The sequence below is a fragment of the Benincasa hispida genome, chromosome 12 (assembly GCF_009727055.1).
Source record: "Benincasa hispida cultivar B227 chromosome 12, ASM972705v1, whole genome shotgun sequence".
NCBI lineage: Eukaryota > Viridiplantae > Streptophyta > Magnoliopsida > Cucurbitales > Cucurbitaceae > Benincasa > Benincasa hispida.
The window spans coordinates 26,968,617-26,992,052 of NC_052360.1; the positions used below are offsets into that span (position 1 = coordinate 26,968,617).

Below are 23,436 nucleotides of genomic sequence, written 5' to 3' on the forward strand. Positions count from 1 at the left end.
TAAATATTGATGCAAGAAAAAAATGAAAAATAATATAAAATTTAGGATTTTTTTTTAGGTTAAATGATGTGAAAATTATGAAAGTTTTGGATAGCAAAAGAAAAAAGAATTCATATTAATTCAATTTTGAAGTGAAATGATGTTAAAATTTAATGAAAAAAGTTTGAATGAGGTTAAAAATAAATATGAGTTATTTTTTGTATTTTTTTTTTTCAAATTCAATTTCTTTAGATATCAAAGTCCAGTAAAAAAAATAAAGCTAAAATTTGATAAATTAAAGTTAAAGTGACATCTAAAGAACTCAATCTTTCGTCGAAAATAATATTAGTATGTGAAATTATAAAATTGTAATCATAAATATAAAATTGAAGAATTTCAATTTGACTAACGTAGTTAATGAAAAAAATTGAAATTTTCTCAAAATGTTGAAACAGAGGGAAGTAGAAATTTCTCGAAAGAGTTTTAAAATTTTGAAATTTTATCGAAATTGGTAGAAAAACGAAATTTCTCCTCATCTAAATTTTATATCCTTCGTATGGAGATTAGGATGGAAATTTTACACGAGATGCCACGTGACTTAAAAAAAGAAGGTTAAAATCATATAAAATTCAAAGTTTAAAAATTGAATAAACTTACTAAATTAAGATACGATGGTAAGAGATACAAAGAAACCCAAAAGCGCATATATCGAAAATTGTAATTTTAAATAAATAAATTTAAAGAAACCAAAAAGACAAAAAAGAAAAATATATTAAATCGAATCTCTATCCTCCGCTGCGCGTAATACGCGAAGAGCAAAGATTTATTTATTTATTCATTTAATTATTATTATTATTATTATTTAGGCGTTTTGATCCTTTTTGAACTCCATAGGACCAGTGCGTTTTCCGCCTTATAAATTCCCATTTTCCCTCTCTTTCCCGAGAACCAAACAGAAAATTCCCAACTCCGTTCCCTTCTAAACCCTATCTCTCATCTTCTATATCGCTTCCAGTTTTCTCCGCCACACATTCCCAATCCCACCTTCAAATTATCTTCCTAGATTCTTCTTTCTTTTCAATTTCTTCCCATAACCCATTTCTTCTTTTCCTAAATCCTTCCTCATTTTTTTGATTCTCCTCCATGAATCCCCTGTTTTCCTTCCTTTTCCACCTCACAAGCCACTAGCCTCCTGTCCGTCATTGTTTCCCCTACAATCATGGCCATTCCTTATCTCCCCAAATTTATGGGGTCCGAAAATTCCTCCATCGCCCCACCTCTTCTCTCCCCTTCGTCTCTTCCTCTCTCTCCCCCCATTTTCACTCAGGACGATTTCAAGAAAGCTGCCGCTTACAAGGCCGTCGAATTCGTTCACTCCGGTATGGTTCTAGGCCTTGGAACCGGCTCCACTGCTAAACACGCCGTCGACCGGATCGCCGAACTTCTCCGGCAGGGGAAGCTTAAGGACATCGTTGGAATACCCACCTCCAAAAAGACCTACGACCAAGCCGTTTCATTGGGAATTCCTTTGTCCGATCTCGATTCACACCCTGTCATCGATCTCGCTATCGATGGCGCCGACGAGGTCGATCCTGATCTCAATTTGGTGAAAGGCAGAGGCGGCTCACTCCTCCGTGAGAAGATGGTTGAATGTGTTTGTAAAAAGTTCATAGTCATTGTAGATGAATCGAAGCTGGTTGAGTTCATTGGTGGAAGTGGTCTCGCGATGCCTGTTGAGGTTGTGCCTTATTGCTGGAAATTCACCGCTGTTCGTCTTCAGAATCTCTTCGAGGAATCCGGTTGCGTTGCCAAGCTTCGGACCGTCCGAGGAGAAGATGGGGATGAACCTTATGTTACGGATAACGAGAACTACATCGTGGATTTGTATTTCAAGAAAGATATCGGCGATTTGAAGGTCGCAAGTGATAGAATCTTACGGCTGGCCGGAGTTGTTGAACATGGTATGTTTCTTGACATGGCTACCACAGTTATTATTGCAGGGGAGCTAGGGATTACAATAAAGAATAAGCCATTAGAATAATAACCCATTAATGGGATGAGCTTAGATTCAATCTAAATGTTATAGAATTTTGATTTTGGGGAAATTCAGAAAAGGAGGAGTTTGGTTTGATAGAATCAACCCCTTTGATTATATAAACTTGAAAAAGAGAGTGACAATCAAAGAGGGTCATTGTAGCTGTGATTGTGACTGTCTTTGATTTTACAATATGTTTAGTTTAGATAGATTAGTTGAGTTGAGATGAGTTATTTAATATAGGAAGGAAGGGGGGCAGTCCAATCCAATGTTTGAAGGCTTTCAATAGTAATCTCTCATAAAATCTGCCCATTATTCTCTGTTTTGTTGCACTTCTTCCTGGTTTTTTGGTTTGAAATATTCAATGATTTCAACCATGATTATTGTTTGAGTCGTGTTAGGGTTTTGGATGATGACAAATTTGGGATTTTTGGTATGCAATTCAAATTCCCAATTGGGTGGGGGTGAGGAAATTTTGACTCTAACCACTTAATACAGGACATATACTTGGAATCAGCATGTGGGTTCAATTTTGTTTTAATATGTTTTTCTTACTTTAAAGACATTTTTATAGGGTGGGGAATGGGGATCAAACCAGAAATAATAATAATATTGGTGTCTTTTGCTCTCATTGACATAATTTTACTTTGATCCTGTAATTTTTAGTTTTGATTCATTTTACTGTTACAAAAAAAAATAAAAAAATAAAAAAATAAAAAAATAAAATTATATCGATCCCCTATCATTTTGATGGTGGTTCAGTCACCCACTATCAAAAGATTTAGGACTTGTTTAATAGAAAATTCAGATTTTGAAAACTATTTTTAGATTCTAACAACGAAAATTTTAAACATTTTTAAGTTTTTCATTGTATCATAATTTTAAATTTTAAATTTTAAAATGTAAGATTATATTAAATAAATATAAAGACATTAAAAAATATACTATATCATGTTATAAACTCAATTATTTTTTAAAAAATATAATATATATTATATAATGTTATTAAATAATTATTATATAATTTTTTTTTTAACATAAATCATTTAATAATAATTTATTGTCAACTAGATATTGATGGATAACTCTAATTAGTTTTATGATTTATAAATGTATAGTATCAAACACATTTTAAACAATTGTCTCAATTATAAACTAATTTTTGAATCTGCTACTAAATACATAACTGAAAACATGAAATAAGTTCTGATTTCATTGAATCCCTTTTATTTCAAATTTCTATTTTCAAATTCTCTATCAAAAGTGCTCTTAATATTTAAACCTCATCATCTTATGTTGAACTTGAAAAGAAAGTGACTTTTTTTCTTATCTCTAGTTGCAAAACTATAATTCAAGTTTTATATGCAATGGTAATAATTTAATACAAATTTATGGTTACATCTTAAAAAATTTATTGCATGGAGTGTCATGCTAAAGTTTCATAGAACAATAAGATAACAATAAAAATAAAATAATAAAATTGTTCACTTTTTGAAATTAGAGACCGAAGTAAACAAAAACGAAAAGAATATGGACCAAAATAATATTTGAACTTAAAGTATAATATAAAATTATTTACTCTATTGTTAATTCTATTATTGCCAAAATAGGGTTATAAAAAGAAAAAAAAAATTTCAAATAGAACATTTTAGTTCCTAAAGTTGGAATTTTCTATATTTTTGTCCCCTTAATTATGTAACATGAATTATTAAAAAATATTTTTTTAATATTTCAAATAAAAATTTATTTTATCACTAAAAAAAGCTTTCTACCTTTTATTTTTCTTTAATCTCTTACCTTCTCTATTGTCTTCCCCTTCCTCCAAAGTGGATTTGTTTCTAAAAAACATTTTGTTATCGAGAATTTATTAGTGTTCTCTTTTTAATAATCCTAGAAATACATTATTGATGATGAAATCTTATGAAATATGATTTTCTAGTATTCTCGAACGAAGACATTATTATGAAATTCAAAGTAAATTCCAATTTTTTGTTAAAGGTATTATAATTAAAGTGTGGGTAGAGGAATTCAACATCAAACCTTAAGGTCGATAATATAAACACTATGTCAATTGAACAACGGTAAAAAAATTTTAATGGTCTTGAACTGCTTGTAATTATTAATTCATATATTGTAATTAAATGTGAATTGACATCGTTAGACTTTCAAAAACAAAACACAAAAATATATCAATTTTGTAGACCAAAGAATAATAGGATAATTTTAGAATAAAATGTGGTAATAATACTTTACTTACACTCGATTGACTCTTAAACCATTGGTACCACATCCTAAAGATGATTAATGATGACTCTAAACCTTTCACATCACAAGGAATCGTCGGCTTTCGATTCATATTAAATAAATATGAGGCTTTATCTAAAATCTAATTAGATACGAGATGTCCCTATCTTTTCAATTTGGATCCTCGCAACTCCATGATGTCAATTGAAAGAATTTAATTTATTTTGAGATAGACACCTATTAAATAAACATGAAGTTATATCGAAAACCTAATTAAATAAGAGATCTCCCTATCTCTTTCAACGTAGACTCACAATTCCATGACCCCAATTGAACGAATTCATTTACATTGAGATAGACAAGTAGGGAACCAATGTGACTTTGTATGTTGTTAGCCAATTGCAATTAAAGCTCAATCAATGTTCTCTTTGCATAAGCCACAAATGATTTTTCATATAGTTGGTTATTTGTCGAGGGAAATTTTTTTTGATAGATAATTTTTATACTACCTCCATTTATTGTGTGTCATGTCAATGCGCTTTTAAAAATAGGAATGAATCCACGAATGTGAGATTCATAAAAATTTATGAATTCAAATTTATTGTGTGAACAAGGGGAGTGCTTTACTCCCATAGTACTAGAAACATTTTCATTTTGTACTTATTCATTGACTTTGAGATTGTTTGAAATTCACTAGCAGTCTTCTATATAGAGAGAGCAATAAGGAAAAAAATTTTACATTTCCATTTTTTCCTTATAACTTTTCATAATTTCTATTTTATCTTTCATCACAACTATCTAGGTCGACTCCTAAAAAAACCTATTTAGATCGAGGTGGTTACATCTTACACGCAAAGTTATGTATTCTTTTATGTATTGGTGTGATTAGACCATAAATATGAAATATCACAATCTAATGGTAGAGACGTGTTTGAATAGACAACTCTGCATTTCTTAGTTACAACTATTCTGGTCAAGGTGGTATATCTTTTCGTGAATGGGTGTGATGTAAATCATAAATATGAAAAATCACACTCTAATAGTCAATATATGTTTGAACTAATAGGCAAGTCCTTTACACGTTACAATAATTTAGGTCAAACCAGCATGTCTCATTTTATGAGTGTGAATTAGACCGTAGATAAGAAACATCAATATCTAATAATGGAGACATGTATTTACATTCAATCATGTCTTTTACCTTTTAAATTTCCATAAATTCTAATTTTATCTCTTTTATTTCAAATAGCTACAACTATATTTGAGTCAAAAAGTGTAAAAAGAAATATGTGATATACTAGTTATAATCTTTTTAAAGTTTTTTTCTTTATAAATTTCAAATGGATCATGAAAGTTACGGACTAGTAATAATAAAAGGGGAACAATTTTAGTAATTAAAATCTCAAATGGATTCAACCTTTTTAATGAGATTCGATGACCTTTTTTTGCACAAATAAGAAATAGATAAAGAGAATAAAGAGTTATCTTATCAAAGACGTATAAAAGAATGAATTGTTTTCGAACATAAAAAATAAGTCAATTTATCCATAAATATAGTAAAATCTGTCTATAACAGTAATAGATCATGACATTTTGTTGAAAATATTTTTAGTCATCTCTTCATTTAAAACAATTATGTAAAAGAATATGTAAGATCTCCCTTACTCATAAATCATAATATTTTTTAAGGCAAACACAGATACAAAACAACCAAAATCCTTCCCGCATAGCTGTGGTGAAAGAAAATATATATATATTTTTTATACTAATTGACACACTGAAAATTCTTTTCATCCAAATAAAACCATAAGCTATTTTATGCATCATAGGTATTTAAATATCATTGACCCCTATCGTAGACTTTACTCATTTCCAACTTTAATGGTGCAAACATTTTCTTAGAATTTGAACAATTTATGCTATGTAGACATTCAAAAGCAACTCCAACATTATAATTAGCAATGTCCTCCTCAAATAAAGCACTATAGTTCATCAATTTAAATGCAATTTATTAGCCGACATTTTATTATTATATGAATAATATCATAAAAAAAAAATTAGAAAACACAGAACCTTATATACCAAAAAGAATTTGAGTTCAACGGCTTCATCTTGTTTCCTTCTTTAAAACAATTTTACTCACTCTAGTACTTGAGTTTCATGAGTAATTGTCTTCCAGAATAGAACAAATTAACTTTCTTATGGAAGACAATTACTCATGAAAGTTATCCAGAGTTCGGTTTCCCTTTGAACCTAGATCTTGAGATCTCCAGTCAACTAGGTTGGGTTGCCTCTCTAGTTAATCTCATTTTCATTGATGAACTTTCAACCAACTCTCTAGTTAGACCTTTTACAAGCAGATTCGCAACGCTATTTTCTGACCTTACAAAGTCAACTGTGATAATTCCATTAGAAAGTAGTTGTCTAATTTTATTAAGTATTCGTTATATATGTCGAGACTTATTATTATTTATTAAAGAGGTATAAGTTATATTCACACTTTAGGAATAATATATTCTATCAAATATTCTAAAACTTGGATTATCAACAGGGAATAATCACTTTTCCCAAATACCCCACAATAACATAAGACCTTGAAAAAGTTTCAACCTTTCCATAATTCACAAAGAATTTCCTATATTTTCATTTATGGAATTCCATATAAAATATAATTAACTTTCAACTATGGGGAGACACATTCATAAAATGTGTCTTATCCCAATTTTAGAATCAATCATTTTATATATCAGAAAATTGCTGACTATAAATTTCATTACTATGACATCTTTTGTCTTATATATATTAGTTTTCTCCAATGATTCCCATAGTTTTTTTTTTCAAAATTCACCACTACACACAGTATATAGTGTGTTATCTAGTCTACTCAAAATGTGGCTCTTACATAAATATCTTGCATATGTATCTATGCCTCAAGTGTAAGCAATCGACTTCTCCTTCAACATTATAATAGCATTTATTTTTTTGAAAAAAATTGCTATATTCTAAGTTACAAGGGAGATTGGAATATCCCGTTGTGATCATTTGAAATCAAATTTATCATCATTTTTCTTCTATGATTTCCACCAATGGTACAATAATTTCATATTTTGATGACATTTATGTGAAACCAATCACCAAATATTTGTGTAACGAAGTAAATAATTTTACTAAACAAGTTCTCACAAGTTAAAATCAATTACGGCAACAAATAAACTTGAGACATGATTAATTATTTTTGAAACATAAAACAACATGAAAACATAATGCTTGATACCTATTTTGCAAATTTATTTCTTTACCGGATTCAAATCCAACATAACCATTAAATAAGGCATTCATAACAAAATGGTTGTAGGTACTAAAATTTTGATGAAATTGCACCATAATCATATATATTTATAGCTCAACCATTCCAATATCTTTTGGAACCACAAAACAATTGTGCAATAGAATCAATATATATATCTATTAGAGATATATAAAAAATTAATTTCTAAAACATGATAGGTAAAACATATGTACATAAAATTATATAAATGACGAAGACATATTTTCAATCTATGAAAAAATGATATAAGAAGGGTTGTCTCGTCTCAAAAAGACAACACCAAAAACTGTGTGTAAAACAGAATCAACAAAGAATGTGTATATATAATAGAAATTATTAGAGTTAATGTTATAAGATGAGGTAATTTCACAAAATTTTCTTCAAATTACTTTTCTGATGTGATGAAAAGTAAAATTACAGAACCAAGAATCAAAATTTTGAAATTAAAATATAAATTCAAAATCAAGTGAAATTTATAACAGAATCCATTAAGAAGCGAAAGAAAATATTTAAAAATATTTGAAAACCAAAAAATCTCAAATGTCAGAAAAAGGAAAATTACATCCAAGGAAATCACCAATATTCACAAATTGCACATTCAACTTCACTCAACTGAAAATCAGACAAATAAAAACCAGAATATGAACTAATTTTTTTTTTATTAAGATCTTGATGCACGCAATGCTATCTGAAATCATTTTCTTCAAATTATTATTATTATATTTTGTTAATGGATAAAATCAAACTAAACAGAAGAGAATAAAGATGAAATTTTATTTATTATTACATGAAGACATAGGTTTTAGTTTTAAAATAGATTCAACAAGAATTGCAAATGCACGATAAATAAATTTTATCATATATAAGACCTAGATATACTAAAATTGTCTTAAGATTGTTATATGAATGATATCATAAAAATTTTTAAATTACAAAAACTAATATATCGAAAAGAATCTGAATCCAATGACCTCGTTGTCTTCTTAATACAATTTTACTTACTCTAGTATCTGAGTTTCATGAGTAATTGTCTCCCAGAATAGAACAGATTAACTTTCGTCCACAAGGTTCAACGAACTACACTTTGTGCAAATAAACCAAACTTACATAAATTTGTAAAAAGAGAGATAAGTCTTATGAGAGAAAAGTGCTTATGAAAAAGTTGTCGTCTCTTTTTAATACAAATTGAAGAAGAGAAATATTTATAGACTATTCATGATTATTCGAATAGTCATGTCTCTTCTTCAAATTGATAAATTACGAAAAGACGTGTTCATTCATATTATTCTAACCTTGAGTGACAAAGCAATGTTGCAAAAACTTTATAGATTCACTATTTGTGGGCTTTTGCATTTGATTGTTAAACAAATGTATTTCTATGCATGTATGACAAAAGAAAAAAAAATCGAGATGATTAACAATTATCGAACTAAAAAGAGATGGAACATGAGTATTGCCCACACAACGATCCAGAAGTTTTCTAGAGTTTCAAGCATTCAATCTTGTTATTTTATAATTTTCAAAATGAAGGAAAAATCCAAAGTGGAAAAAGAAAAATGTAATAGATTCTCCTTGTGCATAATGGCCCATTCGGATAAAGATTCTCAATGATGAGAGTGACAAAAATGAGATAATTCATAGATCTCTTTCTTATGATGAATTATATGATGTGTTTGAAGATATGCAACATGATTTAGAAAAGCTTAACTCTAAGTACGTAAAACTATTAAAGAAGCATAAGGGATCTATTGAAAATAAATCTTTGATAGATGAAAATGCATGTTTGAAAAATAAAGCACCTAATGATGTTTTGCATGACGATAAATTTTGTGATGTTGAGAAATGTGTCTTGAATGATAGAATCAAATTTCTTGATAAAGAGAATGAAGAATTTAAATCTTTATCTCATTAATTGAATTTTGAAGTGAATGACTTGAAAAGTAAAATTGAGAAATTAAGATCTCGTTCTTTGGAATTGAAAGATGAAATTGCTAGTTTGAAAGATCAAATTCTTGATTTAGAAAATAGCATTACTTCTTTAGAAAAAGAGAATTTCTTTTGTTGATAAGATTAAATTTCTTGAATGTGATAGTCATGAGAAAAATGATCTTTTTCAAATGCTTAAAGAGAAAGAATTGCTTGTTACTAAAGAGCTTGAACTTGCAAAAGAGTTTCTTAAGAAATTAACTATAGGTACAAAAAAAATTAGATAAAGGTAAAACCTTTAGATGACAAAAAGGAATTAGGCTATATGAATGAAGATTGTTCATCTACTTCTAAAAGCACTATTTTTGTTAAAGTCACCCCTTGTATGTCTCAAGATGCTTTACTCAATATGCCTACTTTTGTTGATTCTAAATTTGTGCCTAGACACAATTCTTGAGATATTCATGTGAGATTAAAATTTGTGCCTACTTGTTATTTTTGTAGAGTTAAAGGTCATATTAGACCAAATTGTTCTAGATTGAAAAACACTCCTAATAAGAATTTCTTGAATGAATAGAAATAAGTTGCAAAATCAATTTGTGAAAAAGAAGTTTTTGCCTAATGTTACTTGTTATTCTTATAACAAATTTGATCATGAATTTAATATTTGTTATTTGCCAAAAGTCAATGCTAGTATTGTTGAAATTAATTGGAAATGAGTTCCAAAGTCATTGCTTCACTAACTATGAAGGACCCAAGAAATGGATACCAAAATCTTTTTGTTGAGATTTGTAGGATGATTCAAGAAGCAATTGTTTCTTGAAATTCAAATGAAGAATTAATTCAAATTGGAGCAACTAGTACGACTTGCTTGAATCCAACATAGGAAAATAGTGTTTTTGGTAATTTTATATATTTTTTATTATTGAGATAATTATTTTTCTAGTATCTTTATGAAAATTAGATCTTTTGAATGTTTTTTTTTTAAGTTTGGATTTAATGGCATGAGAATTGAATGTCTATCTATATATTTGGCATTTATCTATATTGCTTATTATTTGGTTTTTTGGCCAATTAAATGTTTGCTTTATCATTGTGTTTTCCTTAAAAAATTTAAGCAAGAATATTGAATCTTGCAAGAGATTGTCATTATTTTGATGATTAATATATGTTGCTTATACTCTGATTAGGGTTTTTATTAAATGTCTTAGGCTGAAAAGTTATGTGATTTACAATGTTGTTTGGAAAAGTTGTTAAATTCCTTTACATATGGGGAGTATTTATAGAATTGATTTACTTTCTTGAATCCTCGGTAGCACTTTGTTTAAAATTGGTATAAATTTATTTGTGTTACTACCATGCTTATATTTGATTGATAATGTTATCTCTTTAGATGACATTGAATTTGCTAATGTTGCTTTGCTTTTATTTGGCATCATTATTTGATTTTCAACAATTGGTGCTTATCTTATATTATTTGATATTTTGGTACCTTAATTTTTTAATTACTTGAATGATTTTATCTCCTGGTTTTAATTGATATTTCTTATTAGAAGGAGAGTGATTAGTTTTAGGGAGAGTTATTTACTTTTATATATGAATTTCATGTTTGAATGAAAATTGGTTTTTCCATATTGCTATATTGTTTTGTATCCCTTTTATGCATATTGTTCATTCTTTTAGGGGGAGTTATTGTATTTTGAGTAAAAATTTGTTTTGAAAATTTATTTGATATTATGAGCTAAATGTCTTTTTGTCCCTTATGAAGAGGGTTGCTCAATTGATTTCAAAAGAGGGAGAAATTTATGAAATTGATCAAAATAAAATTAGCTTGAGCTTGGTTGATTCTTTATGATGCCTCTTGAATTTACATGTTAGTTATGTTTTTTTTTTAAATGCATGTTGATAGGAGAAGAAATATGCAAAATTATTTGTTCATGTTTTCTTAAGAACTCTCATGTCTTTATGTTATTTTTCATGATTGTTATTTTTTTATTGATTCCAAAAGGGGGAGAGGTAATTAGAAAAATGAAAGCATGTTATTATTGAATATATTCTCTTGTGTTCAAGTGAATTGAAATTATATGTGTGTTGATTATGATTTTTGTTCATATTTTATATCACACACTATTTTAGATTTCATTGTTCTTAAGTTGTTTGTCATCATAAAAAGAGAAAAACTGTCGGCTTTTTTGCCCTAAATCCCAAATTAATTAATTTTAGTTAATTGATTAATTCATGTTTTGATGATAACAAACATATTTTTATTTATTAACAATTTGAGTATTTTGAAGTGTCTAGAGCTTGAAACAACGGTTTCAACGCAATTTGAATCACTTAAATCGAACCTCAAATGAAGAAGATATGGTTGAAACAAGCTTAACAGAAAAATTCAAAGCTGATGAAGTGGCATAATTTTTTTTATCAAAGTAGATCAATCGAAAGGTGTCACTCGAAGTAATGGAGAAGTGACACATGATGAGTTTTTTATTTTTGGATTGTTTTTAAAAAGAAAATGAATTTAATATTAATTTTATGTTTATGTCTAACAACTAATTTTGGGCACATTGTGGGTTTTCATTTTTTTTTGTTGGATTTAAAAAAATGAATTTAAAAAGAAAAGAAATTTAATATTATATTTTGTTTGTGTCTAACGATTAGTTTAGTTTAAAATTCTCACAATTGATTTTTCTTTTTCAAGATTCAATAGTCCAAATTAAATGTGGTTTTCAACAATTTTTCCTCTATAAACTCATCTTCTCCAAATCACAAGAACCATTTTTATTATTTTCAATCCTCCATAACTCATTAAGCCACCATTTGTTGTTCTCTTTCCAAACTTTAATTTTCTTCTTTTCATCGTCTTCTTGAGAGAGATATTTTATGTTGTGAGGATTCATCCATTGAGTGCTAAATTTGTAAATCTACTCTTCAATAGACTTTTTTTCCCATATTATTCTTCATTTATAAATTCATTGTAAGAGTTGCTCTTGATCCCTAAAAAGAGTAGTTGTAACGATTGGATCCTCAACCGTGGAAATAATAAGGTTTATTCTTGTGCCTAAAAAAAGAACGTAGTTCGACTCTAAACCGTGAAAAGAGTAAGTTTGTAATGACATACCCAAAAAGAGTTCGGGGAGTGGATGTAGGCCAGTTGTGCCAAACCACTCTAAAATTCTCGAGGTCAATTTCTTTATCCCTCTCTTATTTAATTTTGTAATTAATTCATTAATATATTTCATTGATAGAATTAATTGCTATAGTTTGTTCTTGAATTTGTTTATGCCAATCTATTGATTTTTTTTTAATTGAATGTATTTGCATAAAATTTTTGTTAAATTACTAATTAACAAAAGTTTGTTAATTTGTTTAATTGGGATCACATTAGTAAAAAAATTTAATTAGTTTTAAATAAATCTTATTCACCCGTTGCCATACATGACCTTACACCCATAACTTTTGGATTTGGTTTTTTCGATTGATTAAAGGGAGTTTACACTATCATTTAGTAAAATAGCAAAAGGTGGGATCCTTTTGAATTATAGCAAAACGCATAAATGTCATGTGAGTCAAATTTTTTGAAATCCTAAAATGCCCCATCCCTTTTAATTGCAATGTAATTAATTTGATATCTTTATTAATGAGACTATAATTAATTGCTCAACTATATATCCAACCGACTTTCAACAACAACCAAGATCATCATTTCAAGCGGATAATTTGCCATAAGTCTTGTGATTTAATAGTTGTTTTGAATTTTCTAATCTTGTATATCAACTAATTTTCAAATCTTGTTTTGAAATTTAAAATTATATTAATTATCCTAACTAAGATTTATTATATTTATTTTCTTTTATTTCAAACATTTTATTAGAATACAACACGTAGTCCTAACTTTCTTCATCCTCTTTCTTATTATGACTATTCAACGATTAAGAGTTTTGTTCAATGGTAAGTGGGATGAAAATAACCACTATCATGACTTCCGATTTATTGAAGTTTATGTTGTTTCGAAGACGTCTTTTTCAATTTTCATCTTTTTCTATTGATTTTATTTGTTATTCTCAATCGATGACAAGTCTGGAGGCTTGATTCAATCGATCAAATCCACTGGTGTATAGATGAAGTGCTCGACTTAATCGACCATTGACCAAGAGTTCAAGTCACAAAGTCTCTTATTTCCAAAGTGATTCCTCTCGAGCCATTGTGAAAAGGTAGGCCCCAGTTTTCCTTGGGGTCTTTAAATCCAATGTACCATCGTCGTTTGTTTCTCTTCTGTTCATGAGATCTCCACGGTTGACATCAACACCATATCATAATGGGTTAATAATTTCAATTGACCATTTTTAGTTGGGATTTTCATATTCCAATCTAAATCAGTTTCTTTCTTCATGATGCAACTATTTAGATAAAGTTTTTATCCGTCTAGGTCTCACTTTCTAAATTGAAATTTTAACCACAATTTCCCTTTTACATGTATAGATAAATTTTGAATATTTTTTTAGTACAAAAACTATAAAATAGGAGATTGAACCTTTAACCTCTAAAAAAAAGGTTCTATTTTTTTTTTTTAAAGAAAAAAAAAAAAACAAAACGACTTTTTATTAGATAATAAAGTAAAGTAAATGTAGAGTTTGCATGGTCCATTATCTTATCTAAGCCCAATGTATGCCAAATGCTTTTCTTATGAGGCCCACATCTTTCAAGCTGCTCTATATACTACCACCAATTCCGACTACTTCTTTTTTTTTTTGGTCAATAAATATAATAAATCATTTACTTAAAATTAATAATAATTTTTCTTATGTTTAAACCATGAGTTAATATTTGGAAATCTTGAAAGAAAACATTCACATAGAGTGAGAAATAAGAGTCATAAAGAGTAAACTTGGACACTAATTCTTCTATTCTTCTCTTGTGATTTAGTTCATCTTTGGCTTCAACTTTAATTAGTATTGCTTCTTGCATTTGCTTATTCCTTATGCTTTTAAACATTTGATCCCTATATATATATTTTTCTATAACAATCAATTTTCTCAATTTTCTCAAGTGTTGGGTAATTTATTGACCTACTATAACAAAAAAAAAAAAAAAAAAAGTATATACTAGCACTAAAAATTATGACGTTAACTCTAACAAATAATGGAAAACAATTGACTCATATAAGATTTAACTATTTAATTATTTAAATCTCTAATTTTAAGAGAAGTTTACATGCAAATTATTACCACTAAACTATATTCGTGTTGGCTATAAGAGCCAATTCTTGCACTAAATTAGATGTTTGATCACTTTACACTAGATACATATATCATTTATATTGCTCTACTTTATTATTATTTTTGAATTATTTTGAAACAAACCACCTTTTAATTTATTTATTTTTCTTCAAAAACTATCCTTCATATGAAGAGGAACATAAAGAAACCAAGCAGAAACTAATTAATGATAATATTTTTTAACTTTACTTATTATTATTTTTCCTATCAAACTTCATGGTGAGAATGAATGCTAAATTTAAAATTGGATCCTAGGTAATTCTCAAATTTACCATTAATGTTTTAAAATGCCTTATTAGGTTTTTCATTAAAAATTTGTTAATCTACCATGAAATTATTTGTTCAATTAACCTATTTTGGACACATAGAATACAATTTAAATGTAGTTTAGTAGATAAGACAATAGTTATCATTTAAAAAATGGTTGATTCAATCTGTTGAACTAAAAAGTATTCATATTTAATATAGATACTTTCATACGATCGTAAACAAAAATCGTTTTACATCCATCAACATAAAACTCATTTCTTCCATGTGTGGTGTTCCAAGTATGTTGTTATTTTTTTCAAGTACAAGTATAAGTATGTTACTAAAACAATAATTTAATTTAAAAATCTACTTTGGATTAAAGAAACATGTATATGACCTAATTGAATCTTTTAGTACTCTTTAGAATTTTAAAAGATTAAGATGCAAAATGTAAAAGATTAAGAAGCTGTTTAAAAACACAGGAATTATTTGATATATTGAATCTAGATAAAGAAATAACAATATTAGATCAACAATTAATAATTAATGGGTAATGTAATCACTAATTCTTCAACACATATATAAATATAATATAGCTTATTAAAATGTAAATAATTGAAACTTTTATTGGGCAATGATTGATGGAAGTCTCTTTGCCAAAGGCAATAATGAAACATGTTAGTTCAACTACACCTCTCTCCTTCACTATACAATATAATTTATAAATTGGATTTATGGTTTAGGTATTATTCCTAAAAACCTAATTTTTCTTTTTCATGCATAAAAATCCCATAAAGAATGGCTAGGAAAAATAACAAAGATGCCATGCAACCCATTCAATAATAAAAATTTGGAAAAAATATAATTATTTAGGTCAGTTTGATTTGTGATCCAAAAATTTATTTTCGAAAACAAAAAATTAATAGAAAATAAAAACGAATTCTCTTTTTTTTTACAACATCTGAAAACATATTTGGTTCAAAATTAAAATTTTGAAAATTGAATTCAAAATTCAAAACTTGTGTTTGTTTGTAAATTCGAAAAGGGGAGAAAAGATTAATTTGTGTTTGGTAAAATTCATTATTCTAGATAATTAAAAATAATAATTTAATATAATATTTTTTAATTATGGTGAATTTTTATGGTTAATAAGGGAAAGGAAAATAGTGATGAGAGATTATATAGGATGGAGAAAAGTTTTTTTGATTTGTCGAAATAGAAGTGATAAAATGTGTGAGAGAATAAAAAAATTATTTATGAGAAAATAATATAGATAATTTTCATCAAGATAAAGTACAAAAAAAAAAAAAAAAAAAAAAAAAGACTTTTATGAAAAAGGAAGATCCTACAAATACGTAGGATTGATGTTGGTAAGATGTTGCATCATTTAAATTAATGGTATACTCATATTTCTTCATGTATTTAACGATAAAAAAGACTTCATTAAAAATGATAAGAGATACAATTTGTAGATAGAAGCAGACTTCTCGATTCTGAAAAAATAATTTATAATATTCAATTTGTAATTTGTTTAGTCTGACATAAATGTGTTAAGTATATTTTGTGTTCATAATTTTTAAAACAAATTTGAAAACAATATTTATTGTTTTTGAAAATGAGCTATTTTAAGGGTTGTTTTTTAAAATAAATATAGGAAACACGTTTTAATTATTTTCTTTGTATATTTTATTTTTGAAAGCATAAAAATAAAAATAATCACGAATCAATTTTTGATGTATCAATTTAAACTTTATCCCCATTCTCATGACATTTTTTTCCTCATTGATCTCCTCCTTTGTGCATTTACAAGAATGGAACTAACTAATGTGACAAATTGACTAACAACGTTCAAATACTTTTATAAATTAGTTCACTTTCATAGATTCCAATTTTGTCTTCTTTTATTTCACTATTTTTATATTTTTGCTTTATTACCTACTTTTATATATATATATTTTAAAAATAAATCAAATTTAGAAACTATTACATAAGAAAAAAAAGTTTTCAATTTAATTTTGAAATTTGGTTTATAATTCAAATGTATTTTTAAGAAAAGTGAAAAGCTTTTTAGTAAGAAAACAAATATAGTTCAAAAGAAAATGAAAGAAAAAATGGTTGCTGAATTTTTAAAAAACATTTGAAAAAATCAAGCCAAATTTTGAAAATTGAAAAATATTATTTATATTTTTTTTAGTTTGGCCTATAATTCAAATGTGTTTTGGAGGAAGATAAAATTACATACTAAAAATTTAGAAGAAAATAAGTATAATTTTAAAAAACAAAATAGTTATCAAATAGAGTCAGAACTTTAACATGTCTGTGATTTTATTTTCTGTTTTCTAATATCTATCAAGTGTTTGTAAAAAAAAAAATGAAAAAAAAATAATGAAATGACTTATTATACACTAAACTTATCCTAATCAAAATTTAAAATCTAAGTTTTTTCCCCTTAAATTTCGAGTCTAGTTTTCATTTAGTCCCTATATTCAAAATGTTACCGTTTTAGTCTTAAGTTTTGAATTTGATTTTAATTTAATTCATAAATTTCAAAATATTGCAATTTTAACCTTTAGATTTGGAATCAAATCGGATATTGAAAAGTGTAAATATTTAAATTTAGAATCAAATTGAAACAAAATACAAATTTCAAAGAAAGAATTATAATATTTTAAAATTAAATTTAAAATTTTAAGACTAAATAGAAAATAGACAAAAAAAAAAAAAAAAGAAAAAAAGAAAAGAAGATTCGACAAGTTTGAAATCTAGCTACCGTAGTAATTTAATTCACATACTAATTTTCTTGGTTAGATTCATTCTATTTCTATGTTATGTAATTCACAAAATAACCAAACTGAATCTCACAATTTCTTGATGTTTTTCATCACAAAAGACCAAAGAAAGAAGCATTTTGACCCTATTTGATTAGCTCATGCAATGATGCGGCTTAAAACCGCAAAAGGAGAGAGAGCAATCATGGCGGCTCCTCTTTCTATCTCTCCAAGGTTTGCTGCTTAAACATATATGGGAAAATTTCTAGCAATATAAAACACGCACGCGAACTGTTTGATGAAATGCCAGGCTGAGAAAAATGGACAGAAACCCATTTCAATAGCGTCCTTTTTTTTGGTTCTCTTGATGCCACAAAGCTTGGAATACATTCATCCATGTACCACACCCACCCATTTATCTTCTTCCCCAAAACTCTGGCTAACTTTCTTCAGAAACATCGGCGAGGGAAAAAAAAAGGAGGGTACCAGCTTTCTTTGCTTCAACAAGATTCCATCCCCTTCTTGTAAGTTTCTTCCTCCTTTCCTTCCTTTCTTTATTGGTTTCCCTTTTGTTATATTCCTGTGTTCTGTGTTTGATTCTTTTGTCTTTCATCCTGCCTTTTCTGTTCTAGGTGTTTTTTTCCCTTTCTTCCATTCAACCCTTTTCTTGTTCTAAAGTTTTGCCCCTACTTTTTCCTGTATTTCTTTCTTGCGTTTCCGTTAGGAAAGTTATTGTTGGATGGTGGGGTTTTAACTTAACATACAGCTCTATCAAGGACATGGGTTTTCTGTAGTTTTTGTTTGTTGTAGCCGGTATTTCTCATTTGTTTAGTTTTTTCATTGCCTCTCATGTGTTATTTAATCCTTAGACTTGTGTTTTAGAACATAATCCATTCATTGGAAAGAACTACGGCTTGGTTTCTCATATCTCTATGGTGTTTGGTCAGTTTAAAGATTGTGAAATCTCTTTTTCCTGATATTGGGAGTTTTTGAGTATGGGGGATCACTTTGTTTTGCTGGTTGATCGGTTGTTAACGGAATCGACATTAGAAGCAGCGATCGAGAGCCAAAAGCAATCGACTGAACCAACTTCCTGTGCAATGGATGGTTTGAAGAGAGACAGGTCTTCCCCAGAAATGGAATTTGATAATATACCATCTCCAAAGAAAATTGTAGAATGTAGAATATGCCAGGATGAGGATGAAGACTCGAACATGGAAACACCTTGCTCGTGCTGTGGCAGCCTTAAGGTGTGTTCATGAACTCATTGCTGATCATTGAATCAAATTGGCAAATTTTCCATATTAAGTCATTGCATAACAAGTATAGCCGATCTTGTTGGATTGCATTTGATTACATACATATATGGAGCCTGTTGGCAAACTTCTTTGCATTTTTGGAAAGCAAGCACATTGATATATGTCATAGTTGTCATTATAGTTCACTTTGGCAACATGGATACATCATTCTAATGCACCATTACTATGAAGTTCACACCTCAAACAAAATTCGTGTTGTCAAACTGTGCTGCTCTTGATTTCTATGTCAATTATATTTCTCTCCACACCTGAAAAATTCTCTTCTGTAATTACATGTTGTGCCTCGATAGTTTTATCATTTCGTAATAGTTTCCGTGGGCTGCTGATATTATAATACATGGATATTCACATCATGTTGCATTGAATTTTGCAGTATGCACATCGAAGATGTATACAGAAGTGGTGTAACGAGAAGGGTGACACAATTTGTGAAATTTGCCGCCAGGTGGAGTATGGTGTTTTTAGTTCTTTCCTTTTAGTTTTGTTAATTTATCAAGCAGTTTATCTATGTTAAATTACAATCTTCAGCACGCTCACCCTGAGCGTATCAGTTTGCTTAATGGAGTTTGTATAATGAAACTGAACCGTGGAACTATGATTTGCAGCAATTCAAACCAGGTTACACGGCTCCTCCATTATTCGAAATGGGGCGTATCCCAATGAATTTCAGGTAATGTTCTTGCAACAATTCATCCAATGTAATGTTCTTTCTTTCTGCTTCATCTAGAGATTTTCTGAAGTACTTTGATTGACCCTTTTTTCATTGCAGGGGGAACTGGGAGATTTCTAGAAGGAACTTGGATAGTCCTAGCTATATAGCAATGGTTTCATCAAACCATAACGTTGCTGATTCTGACTATGATGAGTTCTCAGCTTCTGCCACAACCAGCGTGCTATGCTGCCATTCAGTTGCCATCGTTGTAATTTTTCTCCCTTAATATACGAAGTTCTTTCCAAAATCACAATTAATTTAATGGTGATTTTAAGTCCACAATAGCCATAATTGCCAATGGATGTTTTTCAAAATAACTTGTGTTTGGAATTTTAAATTCATGTTAGGATAATATCAAAATCTGACCGACTTATTTCTCTTTTTCTTTGTAGTTCATGGTTCTTCTGGTTCTGAGGCACTCTCTTCCCCTCATATTCAATGAAAACGGTGATTACTCTTTCCCTCTGCTTCTGGTAAGAAATCTTATGTTCTATCTCTGTTTTCAAACAAATGCATAACCAAGATTTCTTCCTAAAGTTAAATTATTCCCCTTCAATGACAGTCTATATGCCTGCGAACTTTTGGGATCTTTCTACCAATATATGTTATGTTCAAAGTAGTTTCTACAGTTCATCGCCGCCGACTACTCGTAAGCCCCTGAAATACTCCAATGCATCATTTCCCATTCAATTAACAGACATGTTCATACTATCCTCTCAGTGATATTTATGGTTTCTTGTTTTGGGTGTCTATGATCAGCTGGCTACGGCTAGTTCATCCAGTATTGCTCAGAGTTCAACATCCCAATTGTCCCAACCTCAACCTTACATTATCCGTGTTCGGTGAGTTTCATACCAGCTTGGAGAAATTCGATTTCGAGGCTGAAAATGGTGTAGCTGTGGATATCGTAATGCAGAAAGTTTCATGGACGTAGGCTTCTCAGCTTCAAGTAAATATGGTGGAAATTCAAATTGTAAAGGATAGAAAAGAAAGAAAATTCTCAAAAAGGGTTAGATGTTTGAAGTTGTTATGCAGTTGATTAGATAATTGCTTGTGTTAGAAATTCTCTGTACAGAAAAGGAACATACAAAAGGAAAGATATATGTGTATATGTATTATGTAGTTCCCTATATATAAGTGGGCTAATATTTCTATACCTAACTAGTTTTTTTCCCCCCCTAAATAGTTCAACAATATATCATACAGGGATTTGAATTTCTGATCTGGTACATGTTTTATATTAATTAAATTATGTTTAGTTGGCTTTATGTTTCAACTAGTGGAAGTGTGTTTAAATGGGCTAAAGATTTTAGTTTTAAAAAATGTGGTGTTGGTTGGTGTGAAATCATTTTAATTGGCTTGGTTTGATTAAATTACATGGTGTTTGGATTATTGGAGCAAAGTTAATTGGGAGGTCTAAATAATTCATTTTAAATGTTCAAAGCTTAAGTCGGTGTTAAATTCAAATAGGTGTCAAGTAGGTTAGCGTATGATAGTGTAATTTTGTGAAGGAAATTGGAATGACCTCCACCTTCTGCGCGTCAAAGCTAATATAACTCAGTTCTTGGAAAATTTTGGAAGGGACTAGCAATATTATTCGTTACGACAAAGTAGTTCTAATCTGTTTAAACGACTAGACATGGGATCCTTTTGGGACAGGGATTTCTTGATCAGGAGTGGTGAAAAAAATTTCCATGAGCTAAATGGGAATAAGGAATGTATTTCTTGTCCCCGTCCCCTCCCCCAATTACTATATTTATTTATTTATTATTATTATTATTATTATATGTTCAAATTGAATATTTAAATTTAGATTATATATGTGAATAATTTGATTTATATTTATTTATTTCAATTCTTTAGGTCAAAATTTGAGTACTTTATCAAATAATCAGGTAAAATTAACCACAATACACAACTTAGTGATATAGTTAATTATTTAATTAGAATTTGTCCATATTAGTAATTTAAATTAATTGGTTTTTCTAAAAAAAAAACACTAACGAGGAAAATTTTCTAGTGGAGAATCCAATCTTTGATTCGAACTTGGTCTACCTCAACGTTATTTAGCATCCACCTCAGCATTTTCAAGCTAGGGCATGGACATGTGTCCTCATGTGATAGGGTCTAAGACAAATCTTGTCTTTTGAACTCAATAATAATAAGAAGAAGAATTTCTTTTGATGGGCAATTATTTAATTTAATTTAAAAAAAGTCAAATTTTTTTAATTAAATAAAAAAGGCTTGCCAAGTTGTAAATTATTATTAAATTCTAATTATAATAAAAATCTTATAAATGTGAAGCTATTAAAATGTACATAGTATACCTAATTCGAATACAGACACCAATTTACCCACTCATTGTGGAAAAAGAGAGAATAAAAACTCAAAAACATAAAAAGCTCAAGACGACAAGTCCGGTCATTGGTGTCAAATGACTTTTTCTTTCTTTCTTTCTTTCTTTTTTCTTTTTTAATTAAATCACAAGATAGACTGTTAGGGCTTCTAGAAAATCCACCTCTTTATTTTATATGTATATATTAGAGATAAACACAATCAAATTTCAAAGATATAATTTAAAATTTTCTACATAAAGATTTAAATAGAGATGTAATAGAAGATTTTATATTTATATTTATATCGACCTAGTCTAGATTGTTTTTTTCATTTTATTATAGAGAAGTTAATAAAAACAAGATCAAAGACGAAAAAGATTTTAAAATTATTTAAAACAAGATTAAAATGCTTATTTTGAAAATTTTGAATAGAAAATTGTTATATCTATCATTTTTTTAACAAGTGTTTCTACATTGACATTATATTGATTGTTATGGATGATTTTGAACCGAATGATATAATTGACATGTTGAAGCGACAAGATCAAGAAGGATAATACGTGGCACAATGACAACTGAGGACAAAAATGGATCAAGAAAAAAAATGGGTTGACTTGGGCTTGCCAACGTGCTTAATCGAGGTTGAGCCCTCCCAAATGCTTAACGGGGCAAGCATTATGAATGCCCCAATATTTTGGCCTCGAGATATGGCCTAAACAAGATGCTCAACTGAAGTTGAAACCAACACTAGCCAAATATAAAACCAAGTCCGCCTCTTGGCTTGCTAGGTCACCAAATTATACTAAGGCGATTCCAAAACCCAGGGAACAACCTAGGTCGACTTTTCCTATAAATACACCCTTTATGACTTCATATGAAGTAGCTTAGAAGTTATGATTTCTTCTATGCATCTAGTTATACATTTTAAAATAAAAGATGTGTAGGATTGGTATAACAACCCTATATAGGTGGATAGGATTTAATCAAAGTAATTAAAACTTTTTACTAATGTAGGCCTAAGCAAAAAAATTGTTATCAAAATAATCCAATATGAGTAATTAATTTCAAGAACAAAAATTACAATTAATTTCAAGCAATAAAATATAATAACAAATTAATTGCAAAATTAAATAGGAGAGATAGGAAAATTGACATCGAGAATGACCTACATCCACTTCCCAAGCTCCTCTTGGAAGAACAAACCGTTACAACGACTCTAATGACTCTTGTTCCGGATTAAGAACAACCTTTATAGTAATTT

At 28.7% G+C, this 23,436-nt stretch overlaps 2 protein-coding genes across 4 annotated transcripts; both read left to right on the plus strand.

Annotated features, from left to right (window-relative positions):
• Positions 1 to 878: 878 nt before the first annotated feature.
• Positions 879 to 2,394, plus strand: LOC120068349 (probable ribose-5-phosphate isomerase 2). Its single transcript, XM_039020087.1, has one exon. The coding sequence runs from the start codon at positions 1,199 to 1,201 to the stop codon at positions 2,018 to 2,020; it is 822 nt and encodes a 273-aa protein (XP_038876015.1). The 5' UTR covers positions 879 to 1,198; the 3' UTR covers positions 2,021 to 2,394.
• A 15,500-nt stretch (positions 2,395 to 17,894) lies between these two features.
• Positions 17,895 to 21,000, plus strand: LOC120092674. Of its 3 annotated transcripts, none has more exons than XM_039050823.1 (8): positions 17,895 to 18,332; positions 18,756 to 19,058; positions 19,501 to 19,572; positions 19,733 to 19,797; positions 19,897 to 20,047; positions 20,232 to 20,312; positions 20,402 to 20,488; positions 20,599 to 21,000. In XM_039050823.1, exons 2-8 carry the CDS (start codon positions 18,804 to 18,806, stop codon positions 20,683 to 20,685), a joined length of 798 nt encoding a protein of 265 aa, XP_038906751.1. In that variant the 5' UTR covers positions 17,895 to 18,332; positions 18,756 to 18,803; the 3' UTR covers positions 20,686 to 21,000. The 3 variants fall into 3 exon arrangements, with proteins under 3 accessions (XP_038906751.1, XP_038906752.1, XP_038906750.1); XM_039050824.1 differs by having other exon boundaries at positions 18,859 to 19,058; XM_039050822.1 differs by having other exon boundaries at positions 18,865 to 19,058.
• The last annotated feature ends 2,436 nt before the right edge of the window (positions 21,001 to 23,436 follow it).